Raw genomic sequence first — 19,285 nt, 5'->3', positions numbered from 1 at the left:
CCCACTTCCTGCCACGGGCATTTTAAGTACAGTATATATACTACTGGAATTGATTCTTAATTTACCACGAAGCTGATCGCGGTTACGTGTTCATCTCCAGTCCTTTCTGCATTTGTGAGAAGTGGCGCTGTCCTGAAGTAAAAGATTAAGTAAAACCTTACGGCTTTATTATCGAGTCAATAGGCATGTGTGTTCGTGTCAGCCGCTGTCCATTTCCTAAGGTTCTGAAATGCAAACATTGTTTGACTACTTTTTTTTAAAGGGCGTGTGCCCATGAGCACCCACGGAGGAAAGCATAAATGTTTTGCACAGTTGTACAGGTAACCAAGAACACCCATCAGGACTGATGCATGGACATGATCTTGCTGGTTTAACATGTATGGTATAAAAAAATAGTTTGTTAATGTTTTTTTAATGCAAAGTTTTGCATATTGCTAATAATATGAATTGTATTGAATTATAGAAACCCTAAAACATGGATCCAGAAGTCACTTTCAACAGGACTAGTGTTGTGACTGCCATACATCCCTGCTATGAAATAGATAACTTTAATTTCATACTGACAAAGACCCCTTCCATTATATGTGTATTATTATATTTTTTCCTAATGTTATTGTCTGTTATCACAACATGTGGAAACTTTCTTGTTATAATCTCTGTATTTTATTTCCAACAGCTCCACACTCCTACTAACTACCTTATTCTCTCTCTGGCTGTGGCTGACCTGCTTGTTGGGATCATAGTCTTTCCTTTCAGCATGGCATTCTCATATAGCTCATGTCTGTATCATGAGGGTTTATTTTGCAAAGTTCGAGGCAGTTTTGATATAACACTGAGCACAACTTCTATTCTGCACCTGTGTTGTATTTCCATTGACAGATATTATGCAGTGTGTCAGCCTTTGACCTATAGAACTAAAATAAACCCTTGTGTTGTTGTGATCATGATTCTCGTTAGCTGGGGGGTTTCTGCTCTAATTGCAATAACCATCACAATTGCTGGATTAAACAATGATAAATGTGGGGAAAGGTGTTTCATTGATGTACTCATAGCAAACACTATTGGACCTATTTTATCATTTTACCTCCCAGTGATCATAATGCTCTGTATCTACCTAAAGATTTTCCTTGTTGCACAGAAACAGGAACGCAGCATCCAGAACACAACCTGTCAGAGCAAAAAGTCTGGAGCAACTGTCAGTAAGAATGAGAGAAAGGCCTCCAAAACTCTGGCTATCGTTTTAGGAGTCTTTCTTTTATGTTGGACTCCTTTCTTTCTTTGTATCACTGTTATGCCTTTCAGTAATGACCCAGTGCCAGTTCCTGTGTTTGAAACACTTGCCTGGCTTGCACTGTCAAACTCCATGCTCAATCCCTTTATTTATGCTTTCTTTTACAGCTGGTTCAGATCAGCTTTTAGAATGATCATTTCTGGGAAAATATTTAATGGTGATTATGCTAATTCTAAACTGTCTTAACTTGAATAAATGACTGAACTAGTCTACGATAATAGTTAGCACAATGAAGATAACTGTATTTACAATCTGTCATATAACATCACTAATCCATAGGCCTACATTCTACTTAAAAATGCATATGTATGCAAACATGATGAAAATACTTACACAATCATTGTGTTTCAAATAAATCTTTCAACAAATAATGAGAAACCAGTTTACTTCAGCAAAATAAGGTGGATTAATTTAAGCAAAAATTACATATATATCCATCAAACACCCAAGATTAAAAATATTTTTTAGAAGCTTTCATATAAACAAAAAGCCACATTAAAGACACACAATTCAGTTACTTTAATATTGACTCTAAATTTAGTAAGGTAGAAGTTTATTTGTAACCTGTGCCTGTTTGGTCATGTTGGGTTATGATGATGACTTTATTGATGCTGGTATCAATTAAATTGTAATGAGTTGAGGTATTGAGGTAACATAAACATATCTTCAACACCAATCCTTGAATCTTGTCAGTGACACTAATGATTTAGTAGCTTTTGTAGTCTTGTCAATGGTGAATGTATTTTCTGACACTGTTAAATGTACAATATGTTGCTAAGTGAATAGGTTCGGCTGCTGCTAAAGTTTGCTCACTCATTTTTCTTATAACTTATGACCCAGACGTTCAGGAGGTTTTTACCTGGATCTGAATTATCTCCTCCTCTCCAAAACAAACTGACTATGTAATGTAAACCACTTACAACACTGAATAAAGCAGTTTCACATTTAAAAATCTGTTTATCTGAAGCTGTTCGACTCGTCGGTGGAAGGGCTGCTACTAAAGTTTTTTCACCTTTTTTCTCTTTTTTTTACCGGGAGCCGAATTATCTGCAGAGGTCTTCCCCTCTCCATAAAAATTCAATTCAATTTTATTTATAGTATCAATTCATAACAAGAGTTATCTCAAGACACTTTACAGATAGAGTAGGTCTAGACCACACTCTATAATTTACAAAGACCCAACAATTCCAGTAATTCCTCCAAGAGCAAGCATTCAGTGCAACAGTGGCAAGGAAAAACTCCCTCTCAGGAAGAAACCTCGGACAGACCCAGGCTCTTGGTAGGCGGTGTCTGACGGTCCCGGTTGGGGGTGTGATGAACAGTGGCAATAATAATCACAATAAAGATAATGGATCAGTGACTAGAAATAGTAGTTGTAGTAGTTCATGGCATAGCAGGGCACTGCAGGGTGTCACAGGATGTAGCAGGGTATAGCAGGGCGTCACAGGACGTAGCAGAGCACTGCAGGGCGTAATAGGACGCAGCAGGACGTAGCAGGGCACTGCAGAGTGTAGCAGTTGTAACAGGGCATAGCAGGCAGAGCCGGCCCTAGACCTTTTGGGGCCCTATGCAAAATTTGGTTAGAGGCCCCTTTGACCATTTTAAGTAAGGCCTAAAGAAAAGCAATGACTACCTAATAAGTATACGGTACATATTATTATTATATCTACTATGTTTGATTTCTAACAGAAAAAATTATGATACCACTGAGCTGAGTGGCAGTGCAAGACTGAACACACACTGATGAACTTGCTGAATAAAAATACTGATAAAGTGATTTTCACTGACCAAATATACATTTTTTATTGACAACAGTTTAAGAGGCACAAGCATATATATAATTTAAATTAAATAGAGCAAATAGGATAACATTTAAATAAAATATTATATAAAATAATAAATAGAACATTCAAATGTTAGAATTTTTCAAATAAACAAAACAATAACATCTAAAACACCACAAACAAGATCAATAGTAACAATAATAATATATAACTGGCAGTTGTGACATTCTCAGCTTTCGAGATCCTGTGTATTACAGTTTCTCTCATTGAATTGACCATCACAACTGTGCTCTGAAGCCACAACTCCATAACAGAAAGCATGGCAGAGGCACCTTCATTGAAGGTGGAGATGACCATACTTGCTGCTGCCTCAAGCTTACTTTCCCCACAAAACAGTCCCCTCAGTCAGCCGATGGTGAAGCTAACTTACCAGGCTCCCATCAGCACTGGTTCATAACAACACAACAGAACTAAACTAATTATAAATCATTCAAAAGACCAATATTTAGAACATTGGAGAATGCAATCAAAGTACACTAAATTATTATTTGACCACCCACTAGGTCAGACAGAGATGCATTTCCTCCTCCACTGGGAAAAAGTATCTTCACTAAGAGAATTACACCTTGGAAAAATAGACAAAAAAATAAAACTTCCCAAAGTTAACACCAGAAAAGAAGCCGGAAGTTCTCCTAGGAGAGGGGACAGTAGCTCCACTGACAGCTAAATATGGATCTGCCTGCCACAGCCTGAGGGACTCACAACCACTTAGGATCCCGAAATAACAGATTTGTTTAGTAGCCTATTATTTAGTAATTATATTATACAACAATTTTAACTGTTGTGTAATGTAATTGTTTTGTAATATAGTGTGTTGTATCGCGATCAGTACAGTGTAGTATATATGTGACACATATGACATGTAGGCTATATGACTTTCTGTAAACTGCTTTGAGAGAGAGAGGGTCTGATTAACTCCACTGTTTGAAAACTCCTGTTTTCTGAACAACATTTTAAACATCGACTTACTATGTGAAGGCATTTCATCATCTGCTGTCTTATTGTGTAACCCCCTGTGTCTTCTTGCTGATAACAACTGTTTTCGTCTTCTCTGAGGTGATTTTCGACCGTTTGACGCACTTCTTTCGACATTCTGAACTACCGCGGAAATGTCAGAGCACGTCACGTGACGATTCTGAACGAATAACGTCAGAAATTGGCATCAGCCAATGTGATTGCGCATTTTGAGTTAAATCCCCCCTATTACTTTCACGATTGGTTGCTGATGAAAATGAAATGACCATATTTGGATCCGACAGCATTTTAGAGGAGAGAGAGAGCTTTCCAACAGTATATGTCATGACGGGGCAGACAGCGATCGCAGAGCAGCGGGATGATTTAGAGCGCCAACTAGCTAGCAGTGACTCTAGAGGGCCCTCTGCTGGCCACGGGGCCCTTTGCAATTGCAAAGGTCGCTTAGTGGCTGGGCCGGTTCTGATAGCAGGGCTCGCATCAGGACCACGGCGACCATGATTTAGGGGCCAACCTAATCCAAGGAAACATGCTGGGCGAAAAGAAAACATATGGACTCCAGGGAACAACCTCCCCAGAGCTAGGTTAGTAACAAGCATTTCTGGAAGATGGAAGCACACAGATGGAAAGAGAGAGGAGAGAGAAGCTCAGTGTGTCAAAGGAAGTCCCCCGGCAGTCTAAAACTATAACAGCATAATTAAGAGAGACAGGTTAAGGAGGGGAGCCTGGTCAGGCTAGAACTCTCCCCAACCGGATCGGTCTGTACTGGCCTGTCTCCCTATACTTTGATTGTATCATTGATTACATGGTAGATGAATCTGACGACTATGACGAGAAGCAGGTGGGCCGGGTTAGGCGGACGCTGCAACTCCTCACTCCCTAACTATAAGCTTGATCGAAGAGGAGAGTGTTAAGTTTACTCTTAAATGTGGTGACGGTGTCTGCCCCCCGGACCCAGACTGGGAGCTGGTTCCACAGGAGAGGAGCCTGATAGCTGAAGGCTCTGGCTCCCATTTTTCCTTTTAGAGACTCTAGGAACCACAAGTATCTCTGAATTCTGGGAGTGCAGTGCTCTAGTGGGACAATAAGGTACTAAGAGCTCTTCTAGATATGATAGTGCTTGACCATTTAGAGCTTTGTAGGTCAGGAGAAGGATTTTAAATTCAATCATGGATTTTACAGGAAGCAAATGCAGAGAAGCTAATACAATGCAATGTTACGAAGGTGAAAAAAGGCTGTTCTTGAAGTTTGTTTTAAGTGGGCGTTAAAGGATATATCCTGATCAAAAATAACTCCTAGATTTCTGACAGTAGTGCTGGAGGCCAGGGCAATACCATCCAGAGTAACTATATCTTTGGATAATGAATTTCGGAGGTGTTCAGTTTTGTCTGAGTTTAACATCAGGAAATTGTAGGTCATCAATGCTTTTATATCTTCGATGCATGCTTGGAGTTTAGTTAACTGACTGGTTTCCTCTGGCTTAATTGATAAGTATAATTGGGTGTCATCCGCATTACAATGAAAGTTAATTGAATCTTTCCTAATAATATTGCCTAGGGGAAGAATATACAAGGAGAATAGGATTGGTCCAAGCACTGAGCCTTGTGGAACGCCATGGCTAACTTTAGCGTACCTGGAGGATTTATCGTTAACATGAACAAATTGATATCGATCAGATAAATAGGACTTAAACCAGCTTAGTGCGATTCCTTTAATGCCAACTAAGTGTTCCAGTCTCTGTAGCAGGATGGTATGGTCAATAGTGTCGAATGCAGCACTAGGATCTAGTAAGACAAGTATGGAGACAAGTCCTTTGACAAGCTGATGCACTGATTTAAAACAGTAAAAACACTGAATAAAGCAGTTTCACTTTAAAAATCTGTCTTCTCCAAAGATGTTTGGCTCATCTGCGAAAGTGTCTGACTAAAGTTAGTTCACTCTTGTATCTCTGATAATTTAATATCCAGACGTTCAGGAGGTCTTTACTGTGAGCTGAATTATTCACAGAGGTCTACTCCTCTCCAAAACAAACAGACCTGCTGATTTGAACCGGTAAAACCACTGAATAATGCTGGGCGATATACTGGTTTATACCGGAAACCTTTATTAATTTTACCATATGTGAATTTTTCACATACCGTAAAACCGCTGCAGCGGAGAGCATTACGGCCGAAGTAGACTACGCTGCGAGTGAATTGAGAACCGTACCCTTGTTAACTGCGTACCCTTCTCACTCATGGTAGTAACTTTATAACACAACAATAACCCACAATTAAGTAAGGGTTAATGCCCGACGAGGTGTCCATGGACACCTCGTCGGGCATTAACCCGCCTATACCATGGTCACTTGCCAAATAACATTAGTTCATATTTTAATTTGTTTTACAACTGAAATCTAAAGTTTATCCAAACAATAACTCTGTTTCCCTGGTTACGCCTGACAGTTTGATTAATACCTGGAACAATCATTCCCATCCATCAGGTCCTTATGCAATGCAACACTGTTAGAAATTGATGTAATTTCTACAGTAAATCTTACAACAATGTATTGTATTTGTGTTTTTACTGTAAGTAACAATGCATGATGGGAAAATTATGGATAGTCCTGTATTATTACTGTAACTACACTGTAAGCTGAGTTTTTACACTGGTTTTACAGCCACCGCGTTGCATCATGGGATCGCTGCGGTCTGAAATTTGAATTTTTAGGCGGTTAATTCAGGGTTAATTCTAAACGAACATTCTGGGATGAAGCAAACCGTCAAGAAGAAGAAAAAAGAAGCAACGGGACGAAGGTAACTTAAGTAAGGGTTAATGCCCGACGAGGTGTCCATTGTCAGGTATTAATGGACGACGGCGAGGCGTGAACCGTCCGCCGAAGTCCATTAATACCTGACAATGGACACCTCGAAGGGCATTAACCCGCTTATACCATGGTCACTTGCCATATAACATATTTTTAAAACATTATTTCATATTTTAATTAGTTTTACAATCGAAATCTAAAGTTTATCCAAACAATAACTCCGTTTCCCTGGTTACGCCTGACGGTTTGACTAATACCTGGAACAATCATTCCCATCCATCAGGTTCTTATGCAATGCAAACGTTGTTCTCTCCACCAGGAATTAGGAAGAACCTTAGATACGACTTGCCTCCCTTAGCAACCGGAGATATTCCTATTATCTCCGCTGATAGAACCCTTCAGTTTAGCTACGAGCCAGAAAGCTAACGCTATGCTAGCAAGATCCAAAGTCAATAACATTGTGTACAGTTGGCAATCAGTAAAAATAATTTGACAGTATGTTGAACAACAAGACAAGCTAGCTATCCAACCATGTCATTGTCCCCAAAATAATATAATGACTTTTACGAAGAATTTGATCCGCGATGTGTAATGTTACTGTCGGCTGCAGCGGCGCAGCCTGAAGCAGTGAGCTGAACAGTGAACGGGATGTGAGATAACGTTATTCGCTGTGAAACTGAGTCAGTCCAGAGGGCCAGTAGAACTTACTTCTTGCAGCCTGTGTGTTTTAGCGCCATCCTGTGGTGTTCAGAGGACAAGTTGGAAATAATAAATCCACATGTCCTTATTGATTTAATGTAGCGCATTCATTTAGAACAGTAAACAGTCAGTTTCACTGAACTCCTTTACTAGGTGTCCTACATCACTTTTTAATGGACACCCTGCAGCCAATCAGAATCGAGTATTCACCCAGACCATGGTATAACATTATATAACGTACTGTTAGCCTAACATGTGTATTTTTATATCAAAGATATAATGTTATTAGTTCTGCTTATTTGAGTGGGTGGTGACAGGCGAAGGCAAAAATAGGTGCTTTTACAAAAAGGTAGCTAGCAAACGTCAGCTAGCAAATGTCAGCTAGCTAACGCGTCTCTTCCTCCATCAATCCACTGAAATCAGGTTTTTACCGGTACTTGCTAACGTTAGCTAGCTTGTTCATCACAAGTTGAGGCTATTTTTAATCTGCCTGAAATAACGTCAACATGGTTATTTCACTGGTTGGATGGATTGGCTAGCTAGCTTGACTGTCATTCTGTTTGTAATCTAGCTACGGTGTCAAATCTTAAACTGAACTGCGCAAGTGCATCTTAGAAAAAGATTGGTTGATTGGTTCCAAGTGCTTGTTGTAAAAAGGTCTCTTCGCAACTTTCTTCGTTGCTGAAAGTCCGGTGTTCTGTGGAAAGATTTTTTATTGCGCTCTTGACTTCTGAGAAGAACGTCACGTCTGCCTCCTGTCAGTGCTAGCTAGAAATTCTTTGCTGTTAGTTTAAAAAGGTAACTAGCTTGTATGTTTGCTATCTTATAACTTTTAAAACCTAGCTATATCAATAATAGATTTAATAACATTATCTTATATATTTCTATCTTGTTTTTTGTCCGTTTTCCCGAACATTTTCACACAACCACGTGTTGTGAGGGTGAGTCAACCAGCAGCCAACTAGCTATTCTTTGCTGTTAGTTTAAAAAGGTTGCTAGCTTGTATGTTTGCTGTTTTCTTATAACTTTTAAAACCTATATCAAGAATAGATTTTATAACATTATTTTATGGTGATTGGTGATTCCTAAAATATTTCTGGGCCAATGTTCAAAATAGCAATGTGGCCGATGGCAATGGCCGATGTTTGTTTTTGCTCAGATTTTGTTATAAGATTATACACATAAAAAATTAAAATTAAAACAATAATAAATGGAATAGAATGGGCTGGCTAGGCTACGTTTTGTACATTATTGGTATGACATAAACATCAGCCACAGTCTTCGGTGAATGCCACTTTGTTGGACCGATTCGCCATATTCATGCCGCGTCCATGTTAACCTCAGCCTCATTTTCGTTTTCAAAGTGACACAGCGAGAAGCGTGTCTTTGATCTGGAATTCCATGTGCGTTCGTGTAGGAAGCCGGGGCTGTATGAACAACTCTCTTAGGTATGCTTTTCTGCACATTTTATGCTTCACGTAGGCCCATTTCCCCCATATCACGAAATATTAAATATTACATTTATTCCAGATGGACTGCAACTCAACCTGCGAGGTGTAAAGTTGGTGACGTATGCCTAGCCTACATCAAATCAAATACATCAAATATCGAGAGAGAGAGCAAGCAGCATACATATTAAAATACTGAGAGACAGGGTTCTGTGAAAGCATCTATTGCAGGCTATATTTTGGATCACAAAACATAACGCAGAAATTAAGGACGACTGGCCCTTTCTCTTCTCCTTGAAGGGCCTGTTCTTGCATTTCAGTGAGCTGACCGGAATTCCTATCCAGGAGAAGCTGCCAGCCGCCATAGACAACAGGAGTCAGAACATCATGGAGTACTTCAAACAGCAGAAGACACCAGGGGTGGGGAAGGTTCTGGAAGCCTACAATGAAGAGAGTGGCAACAAAGCTGTCTGCACCATCATGTGCCTGCTTGCTTACTTCAAAGAGGGGGATGGTATCTTCCTAACGGCTGATGTGAGTATAACTTGCAGTACTTATACATAAATTAACCATTCCCTCACTCCCTCCCTCCCATCTCTGTCCTACTATTTTGTAATTGTTAATTACCAGAAATCAGTCACCAGTCCCGTCCTTTGCTATGGACACTTTGCACAAGTTATTCTAATACTCCATAGACTGATTAGCCTGAGTATCAGAAAGAAGCTAGCGCTTCAGTCTGACACCCGTCTCATTCAAAGCGTTTACAAAAGTGGAGGGCTTTAGATACCTTTTCAAAAGAAAACTTTTCCCATGCAGCTGTTTCTACATTTGGCACCATAAATTGAAGCCAATTTCCCTCTTAGTGCTGAGTAGAACATGACAGCTTTTGGGGGCAAGTTTTCTTTGTCATTGTTTACTCAACTTACCTATGGTTAACCTATTGTTTTTTATTCTCCAGCCCTCTGCCACAGCTGCCGATATCGAGAGAGCTGTTACCCTGCCAAGCACACCTCGATTACTTGTACCAGGTATAATCTTCACTTATTTTTTGCGCCTAAAGGACTGTTGCGCCTAAAAATGTCTTTCTTTGAGTTGTTGATGGAGGGTGCAGTAGTCAAAGGAGATAATAATGTTCAAGTGGAGGTGTGCAAGTCTTTCTCCACTTGAACATTACTGAATTCATGTTAGGTGGCTCTAGTGTGTTGTGCAGCTTTTAGTTATCATATTGTTAATGGGTTTCAGGAGAGATACTGCACGGCGCAGACACATGGATTATGTCCATGGAAGGAGCATGTGTGATGGGGCCCCACAGCAACCTCCTGCATGGATTGGCAGCAGTCTTCGCTGCCTACTATGTCTTCAACTTGCAATATCCGGGAGAAGCCGCAAGCACACTTGAGTTCATCCAGAGGTGTGTTTAAACATGGCACTGTCATGAAAACGATCATAGCAATGACTTGATATATGAAGGGATCTAAATCAATGTTTATGACTTTTCTGTAATTTACATTTTTGTTAGTTAGGGATGAGAGTGATCAGTTTTTACACATTACTTTTGGTATGAGAAAAAACTCAAATTATGCTATCCAATTTATTAAGAAAGGGATGAGCGAGGAGAGGCATGAGAGAGGAGAAGGGATAGGGAGAGAAGGATGATGTTTGCACACACAGACACTCACTGAATCTCTCACAGGCAAAGTATTCCGGCACCGTGCTGGATCTCCGGCGTGACATGGTTGTGAAGAAATTTTCATCAGGATAGAAATTCAGGAAGGTTTATAATTTTTGAGTTCCCCAAAACCAATGGCAGCTCTCACTTAAAAAAAATAAATAAAAAAAAGTGTTTAGCCAATCAGAAGCAGAGTAGTAGACTTGTGTTCGCAAGCTATAACAACGTGCATCCATCCAACAAGATTAAAGTTTTGTCTGTTTCGCAGATGCGTGATGTGCGAGTGTGTGGAAAAATAGAACAAATTCCTATTTTAAAGCACGCGTGCGCGAGGTCCGCGCTGTCCGCGTTCCTAGTGTAGCCGGAATCATGGGCCGTGTCTCAAACCGCACACTTCTGTCAGTACACTGCTAATGTGCACTGACCGTAGTCCCACTTTGGATGGCTAGTGTTGTCCCAAAACGGTCCCTTATGTTAAAACACTTACCGGAAATGACGAGCGGTCGGCTCGCCCCGCTGCCTCTGAAAATCTGACGAAAATCTGTTAAACTGACCTTTGTTGATCTGAGATGAAGACAGATTCAGCAACTGCATGGCCTATTTCTCGCTTAAAATGTTTTCAGAAACATGTTTCGGTTAACTATTTTATTAAAAAACGAGATTGTATTCTGAACGAGACGCCGTTATGCTCTGTTGTGAAATCCGGGAGCAGCCAGACCCACATGACGCGTTCGTCCAATCAGCTGCCAGTCGACGTCCCTGGTCCCTCCCCTTTCCGCTGCGTAGTCCAGATGTTGCCCGTTTAGTGCTAGTAGTGTCCATCGCACTGACTTTTTGCGTTATCTACACTATATACTTAAAACTAATTTTTTGAAGTGTGCAAGTAGGCGGTTTGAGACACAGCCTTTGACATCAGTTGAATCTACGCGTGCGTAGAATTACGCATACTACGCGCGCTTAGAGCCCCGGTGTAGCTCGGGTGTTAGAATCACGGTTAAGAGATCTTTCTGTTTGTAAACAATGCTCATGAATTTAGACCTGCAAATAGACCCACCCTCTGCATCTAATAGTCTGCTCGTTTGGGAAATGGCTGAGATAATTATGAAAGTAAATTGAATGAATAGTCAGACAAATATACAGGCCTAAAATAAATAAAATAAAATAAGAAATCAGATTTTACTGATGCAAAGCTTTTAAAGGGAGATGCATCACGGTTTCAGCCCAATTTCTATCTGATGCACACAACTTTAACCGGTGCACTCGCATCGCAGACCCTTGCATCGATGCATCATGCCAAGCCACAGACACACACACACACACACACACACTCATATAGCCTACACCGACTCTCAGTCTCACACAGACACACACACTCATTCATTCATAAAGATCCCTTAATGTTTCATGTCATGGTTATGACCATGTCATATCAGTCTTAAATGTTACCTAATAAGTGTTTTTCCCCTCCTGTTTTCAGAGCCTTTTGCGGCATAAATCCCCCGACGGGCAGTAAGGCAGAGAAAAAACGAGGGCTGAACGCACCAGATTGCACACTTTTGAGGAAACTGCTGGATTTTGAATTGGGGGGGGGGGGGAAAAGAGGGGGGGGGGGGGGGGGGAGAGGGGGGGGGGGGGGGGGGGGAGGGAGGGGAGAGGGGAGAAGAGAGGAGGGAGGGGGGGGGGGGGGGGGGGGGGGGGGGGGGGGGGGAGGAGGTGGGGGGGGAGGGGGGGGGGGGGGGTGGACAGGGTACATTAGAGGACATTAGTGGACAGGGTACATTAGAGGACATTAGTGGACAGGGGACATTAGTGGACAGGGGACATTAGAAGACATTAGTGGACAGAGGACATTAGTGGATAGGGGACATTAGAGGACATTAGTGGGCAGAGGACATTAGAATACATTAGTGGGCAGGGGACATTAGTGGAAAGAGGACATTAGTGGGCAGGGGACATTAGAGGACATTAGTGGACAGGGTACATTAGAGGATATAAGTGGACAGGGGACCTTAGTGAAAAGGGGACATTAGAGGAAATTAGTGGGCAGGGGACATTAGTGGACAGGGTACATTAGAGGCTCTAAGTGGACAGGGGACCTTAGTGGACAGGGTACATTAGAGGACATTAGTGGAAAGGGGACATTAGAGGACATTAGTGGGCAGGGGACATTAGAGGACATTAGTGGAAAGGGGACATTAGAGGACATTAGTGGGCAGGGGACATTAGTGCACAGGGGACATTAGAGGACATTAGTGGACAGGGGACATTAGAGGACATTAGTGGGCAGGGGACATTAGGTTTAACATTACGTTACATTACTTCTTTTTTTTTAGGGCTGCTCCCTCGGTCGTTTTGGTCTTAGTCAACTTAGAGTTCTTTAGTCCATTAGTCATGTTTTATGCTTTTTTCATGCTGAATGACTTATTTCCAAGAAACATACGAACACACAAGAATTAAAGTGGTGCTTTTGCATCTTTTTGTAACTCTTAACGGAGAAACTAAGATTTACAGATCTGTCGATTAAATTAACTAATCTATTAGTTGATACAATTGAATGAGTGTTAGTCGACTAAGAATTTCTTCAATCGAGCACAGCCCTAATTTTTACACAAAACCAGGCTTGTTTCAGCCATCTGTTACTAATTTTGTGTTATGTGAATTTTACATGTGAAAGATTGTTGTTGAAAATGAATGAGGAATGATTGTTTGTGCATTGTGCACTCTGTTTTCTCTTCAATTTTAAGGAGAAATTAAAATAACAAAAATACCAGTTGTTTTGTTTTTCTTTTCAGAAGTCTGAAAGAGGACATTTATCCAAGTTACAACATTTAATTGTAATATTTACAATATTCTGTCCTGTGAAATTACAGGAAATCCCTAAAATTACATGAAATTCCTGGCTACTTAGTTGCCGTAAATATAACATTTTACTGTAATATTTACAGTATTCTATCCTGTGAAATTACAGGAAATTCCTGGCAAGTTCCAGTAAATTTACATGATTGTATTGTAATTATTACAGTAGGGATGTTGTATTAAGTACAGTACCTTGTTGTAGTTATTTTACAGTAACAGTCCTATATACTGTTTACAGTAAATTTACAGCAATTATTAGCCAGGAATTTCCTGTAAAATTACAAGAAATTTTTAACAGTGAAACGTTGTAGACTCCCCGAGGAATTAGGAAGGACCTTAGATACGACTTGCCTCCCTTAGCAACCAGAGAGCTATTTATAGTCCGCTCAGCTGGTAGAACCCTTCAGTTTAGCTACGAGCCAGAAAGCTAACGTTATGCTACGTTATACGCAGCGGCGCAGCCTGAAGTAGCGACCTGAACAGTGAACGGGATGTGAGATAACGTTATTTGCTGTGAAACAAAGTCAGTCCTGAGGGGCAGTATAACTTACTTCTAGCAGCTTGTATGTTAGCACCATCCTGTGGTGTTCAGAGGATGAGTTGGAAATAATAAATCTACATTTCCTTTTTGATTTAATGTAGCACATTCATTTAGAACAGTAAACAGACAGACCATGGTATAACTCTCTTTAACAGTATAAAACACCATAGCACAAAACAATCTGTGACACAAAACATTTGTAAAACTAATAATTGTACATATAAATTTATACCGCTGAACTAGCCTGGTTGACACGAGACCCTTCTCAGTTGTAACAGAGTGGGTTACAGTTCAGGGAATTAAAGGACCAAAATGCAGGGAGAAGCAGGCAGGCAGGAGAAGGTTGAAGTCGAGGATTTATTGATCAAACACAAAAACAAACCAATGGAGTCCTGTGAGCAGCAGCAGGCAAAAACCAATTCCAAAACGAAGACAAAATGTATCCAAAAAACCAAGGGAGTACAAAAACCAGGGAAACACAGGGAGCACCGAGACTGACCAGAACGGAAGGGGGGAGACACGACAGGCGCATGCAAACACACACAAATTGACAGGGCACAGACACAACACGGACACAAAACGATCGGACAAGAGACAAAGGGAACACAGAGGTTAAATACATGAGGTAATGAGCAAATGAGGGACAGGTGATACAGCAGGTGAAACACATCAGGGCGGGGCAGGACAATCAGACAAGGTGGGAAAACATAGGAAGCAAAACTAGACAAGACAAAACAGAAAACAGAAATATACAATCCACAGAACACACAGTCAAAACAGGATAAACAGGAACACACAATGAAGAGGGAAATAAGGAAACAGAAATATAATAATATAATTGTAATTTCCCCACTGGGGATCAATAAACAGTATAATTATTATTATTATTATTATTATATACACAACGAAATATACACAGTCCACAGAAACTAAACAAAACAGGAAACATACAAAAGTATAATAACAGGCAACAGAAATGTCCATAACCACAACAGTAGCCCCTCTCCAAGGGACGGATCCCAGACGTCAAAAAGTCAACCCTGGGAGGACGGAGAGGGACCGAAGGGGGAACACTCAAAAGGATAAAAAAAAACTAAAAATGTCCAGGGAACAAAAAACGACCCAAGGAGGTCGGAGAGAGTCCGGGGGAGGCAGAGAGTTAATGGGAACTGGGGAAGGAGCACTGGAGACAGGGAACAGAGGGCACTCAGGAACTGCGGACAGAGGGCACTAGGGCACTGGGGACAGAGGGCACTAGGGCACGGGGGACCAGTGGGCACTCGGGCACTGGGAACAGGGGACTGAACTGCTTAAACCAGCAGGGCGGCTGGCAGCAGTGAAGGGGGAACCCTCCGGCGGCCGATGGCAAAGGCAGAACCCTTCTGGACCCCAGTGGCAAAGGCAGAACCCTTTTGGAGGCCGGCGGCGAAGGCAGAACCCTTCTGGAGGCCGGTGGTGAAGGCAGAACTCTTCCAGCGGCTGGTGGCGAAGGCGGCCGGCGGCGAAGGCAGAACCCTTCTGGCGGCCGGCGGTGAAGGCAGAAACCTTCTGGCGGTCGGCGGCGAAGGCGAAACCCCTCAGGCGGCCGAACTGGACGTCGAGGGCACTCAGGCAGCCGGTCAAGACGTCAAGAGCTCTTGGGCGGCCGTCGGTGAAGGCGAATCCCTTCTGATGGCCAAACAGGACGGCGAGGGCAGCGCCCCCCCCAGAGGCCAAGGCGGAGCCCCTTTGGAGGCTGTGCAGGTGAAGGGGCTAGCCAGCCAGGGATCTGGGAGGCTGCTAGGCAGCAGGGGGTCAGGGAGACTGCTAGGCAGCCGGGATTCAAGGGAGCTGCAAGCCAGCCGGGGATCTGGTAGGCTGCTAGCCAGCCGGGGGTCAGGGAGACTGCTAGCAAGCCGGGATTCAAGGGAGCTGCTAGCCAGCCGGGGATCTGGTAGGCTGCTAGCCAGCCGGGGGTCAGGGAGATTGCTAGCCAGCCGGGATTCAAGGGAGCTGCTAGCTAGCCGGGAATCAGGGAGACCGCTTGCCAGCCGGGATTCAAGGGAGCTGCTAGCCAGCCGGGGATCTGGGAGAATTAATTCATGCATGAATTCATAATTCATGTACCCTTACCGTAAAGTGTTACCATAACTTTAGTTCAAGCCTGTGGCAGCAGTTCCAAATAATTTGAAAAATATACCTTTTCACAAAGTGTTTCACAAGTTCAGTGGGTGCATTTTCCAAAAGAATGCTTTAATTCTGAAAAATTAAAATAAAACTCAGTCAATGTCTTTTAATATTATTTCTTAGATATGTAGGCTGCATTCCAAGACAATTCATGAATATTAACTGAGATACCCCATTATGTTGTGAGCAGGCCTACGTGTGCTGTTGGCAAAATTGTGTCTAATCTGTCTATGTCTATGTCTGACCTGGGCTGGCACATGTTCACGTTAAAAAGCATGTGTGTGCACCAACACTACGGTCAAGCGCAAAGTGTCCCGGTTTTAGTTCCAGGAAATCTGGTCACCCTACCCTTCATAGAACTTAACTGTATAATGTTGTGGAGCAGGGCAAACCCTTTGGTAATCAAAGTTTTTTGTAAACATGATGACATTGAATTTTTTTGTAATTCTATGTACTGACAGTAGAATAAGCCATTATAAACCTATATAAAGGCCCAGTCAAGCAAAAGAAAGAAAAATACCGTGATATACCGTAAAACGGCCAGAATCTTAAAAAATACTGTGATACAAATTTTTGTGGCATGTTGGCGGATGGGCTGGAGCCGAGCTGCTGCCAGCTCAGCTTTTTTTTCTCTGATAACTTCAAATCAAGACGTCTGACAACTAAAGTCCATTATCCGGTTAAAATATATAGCTAAAAAAGGACTAAGATGTAAAATTGTATCATAAAACCGTGGCTTAAAACTGGATAAAAAATGTCAATTTCTGACAGCATCTGGCAGACAACCACAACCCTGACACATGCGGACAGGGGATATACAGGCTATGCCAACCAAATGACAGGACAAGGTAAGGCAATTTATTTATATAGCACAATTCATACACTAGAGCAATTTAACATGCTTTACAGAATAAAGAAACAAAAACAGAATACACTTTAGCAACAATAAAATATACAGGGACACATAAAGGGTAAAAACAAGAGTGAAACCTGAAGATCACATATAAAAGATAATAAAAGACTAAGATAAATATGGTTGTACAGGTTTTAAAATCCCCAGAGAACAGGAATGTTTTAAAGAGCCCCTATTATACTCCTTTTCAGCGTCATAGTTGTTCTCTTGGGGTCTACTAGAATAGGTTTACATGCTATGATGTTCAAAACATATGTTCCTCATACTGCTGCAGCGCCTTCACCTGAAACACTGTAGCTGTGTTCAAAACCGTTCCCTATTATGGAAATAGTGCACTATATAGTTTGTTCGCCATATTGTAATGGTGTTTTAATTCTCTATATAGTCCACTATAAAATACCCACAATGCACTGCTAATTTGAGTGTACATACGATGTACCCTACATTTTACTCCCGTATCCCACAATGCAATGCGGCCATGTTTTCCCAGAGGAGAAGAACAAGCAGAGTAAGTCACAGTAAAAACTGAAAAGGAAAAATGGAGCGGACTTTCATTCAACCGTGGTTATGTAACATGCAACATATATACAACCTTTTACTTTTCTCCTGGGTGCTCGGTTTGTTTCAGGGACGTATTAGAAGTATTTTTGTTTTGGTTTGTTTACATGATGCTGGGCGCACCTGCCTTCACACAAATAACAGGCGCATCTACTGACACAAGTCACGCAACAATGTGTTTTCAGTGAGTTTCCGAAATCTCGTATGGTCGTTCCCTATATAGTTCACTGTTTAATAAACACTATATAGGAAATAGTGAGTGAGTTAATGAGGGAACAGTTTCGAACACAGCTTCTGTCTCTGATCTTGGCCCGCCTTGCTGAAAAGCACTGATTGTTCAGCTGGCCCACTCTGTTGAGATTGGTCAACCAAATTCAAACAAATCACTGGGCAGGCTGTGTGCTCAGTCAGCACCAATGAGCAGCACATTTGAAAAACTGGGCTGGCATTCTCAATTAATGACATCACTAATTGTAGAATTTCAAACAGGAATGTGGGCGAGGTGTTTTTAGGCACTTCAGAAAAAGTGCAGTCTGTGGGAGAGAAATCTCCATTTATTGATTCATTTGGAGTGAAATGTGTTTGTACTTTATACATAAATTACATACACAAAAACTATATAACACACTAAAACATGGGAATATTAAAAAAAAAAAAAAAGCATAATTGGGGCTCTTTAAGACCTGACTCAAGACTGTAAGTTGCTGACCAATCTCAGGTATTCTGAGAGTTCTTTTTCCAGGAATGAGGAGCATGAAAACAAAAAAGCTGCTTCTCCATGTTTTGTTCTTCTAAAAGGGAACTGCAAGCATCCCACATGAAGACCTGAGGGGTCTGGTAGGTTTATGTCTTTGAAGGAGATGTGTGATGCATATTGGTCCTAGCCTATTGAGTGCTTGATAAACGAGCAGCAGATTCTTAAACTCAATTCTCTTGTTCACTGGAACGTGATCAAATCTCCTAGTTCTGGTTAAAACTCCAGCAGCGGCGTTCTGAATGAGCTAAGAGTTGTCTAATCAACATTCACCGAATGCTGATCTTGAGATTTTGAAAGTAGCAGGGGCACAAAGGCCATGGTGGCCGTAGGGTGTAAAATTATTTTCAGGGGATCACGGCCAGAGCGAGGGGAAATTCCTGCCCTGGTGTCAAGGCCTATCATCCTACCACATGAAAATATACTGTATTTTACAGTATTGGCTATATACAATGTACAATTTAAACTCAAATAATGAATATAATTATTGTTTTGCCTATCTGTGATAAAGTAATATAGATGAGCACTGTTGTGGGTTAACCTTTTTGCCAGATGACCCCCCCCACTGTAAACTGGTCAGTCAAGGCTGACTAGCTGGCATAATTTTAACTATAGTTAAATTTTCTGTGATCAACACTATAAACATTTTGGGAACTGTTATTTTGACTATTTTTGGTCTGTTCTGTCTTGGTATGAGCTCAGTCGCATAATATGCAAACCGAAGTGTTATAAGCCATATAGACTGAATCATTGTTTTTGCACTAAAAA

General features: G+C 41.5%; 1 protein-coding gene across 1 annotated transcript; it reads left to right on the top strand.

The window, feature by feature from the left end:
* Nucleotides 1-607: 607 nt before the first annotated feature.
* LOC120546393 lies at nt 608-17,844 on the top strand. Its single transcript, XM_039781318.1, has 8 exons — nt 608-803; nt 876-1,448; nt 9,323-9,594; nt 10,019-10,088; nt 10,303-10,471; nt 12,207-12,296; nt 15,449-16,059; nt 17,834-17,844. Exons 1-8 carry the CDS (start codon nt 608-610, stop codon nt 17,842-17,844), a joined length of 1,992 nt encoding a protein of 663 aa, XP_039637252.1.
* Nucleotides 17,845-19,285: the final 1,441 nt, after the last annotated feature.

The sequence above is a fragment of the Perca fluviatilis genome, chromosome 18, assembly GCF_010015445.1.
Source record: "Perca fluviatilis chromosome 18, GENO_Pfluv_1.0, whole genome shotgun sequence".
Lineage (NCBI taxonomy): Eukaryota > Metazoa > Chordata > Actinopteri > Perciformes > Percidae > Perca > Perca fluviatilis.
Note: the sequence above shows the minus strand (reverse complement) of the source record. Positions and strands in the feature narration are given on the sequence as shown.

Coding starts and splice junctions, on each gene's coding strand:
- LOC120546393 (XM_039781318.1), top strand. CDS start 608: ATGTTATTGTCTGTTATCACAACATGTGGAAACTTTCTTGTTATAATC. Junction 1,449..9,322: donor TTCTGGGAAAATATTTAATG/GTGATTATGCTA, acceptor AACATAACGCAG/AAATTAAGGACGACTGGCCC. Junction 9,595..10,018: donor GTATCTTCCTAACGGCTGAT/GTGAGTATAACT, acceptor TTTATTCTCCAG/CCCTCTGCCACAGCTGCCGA.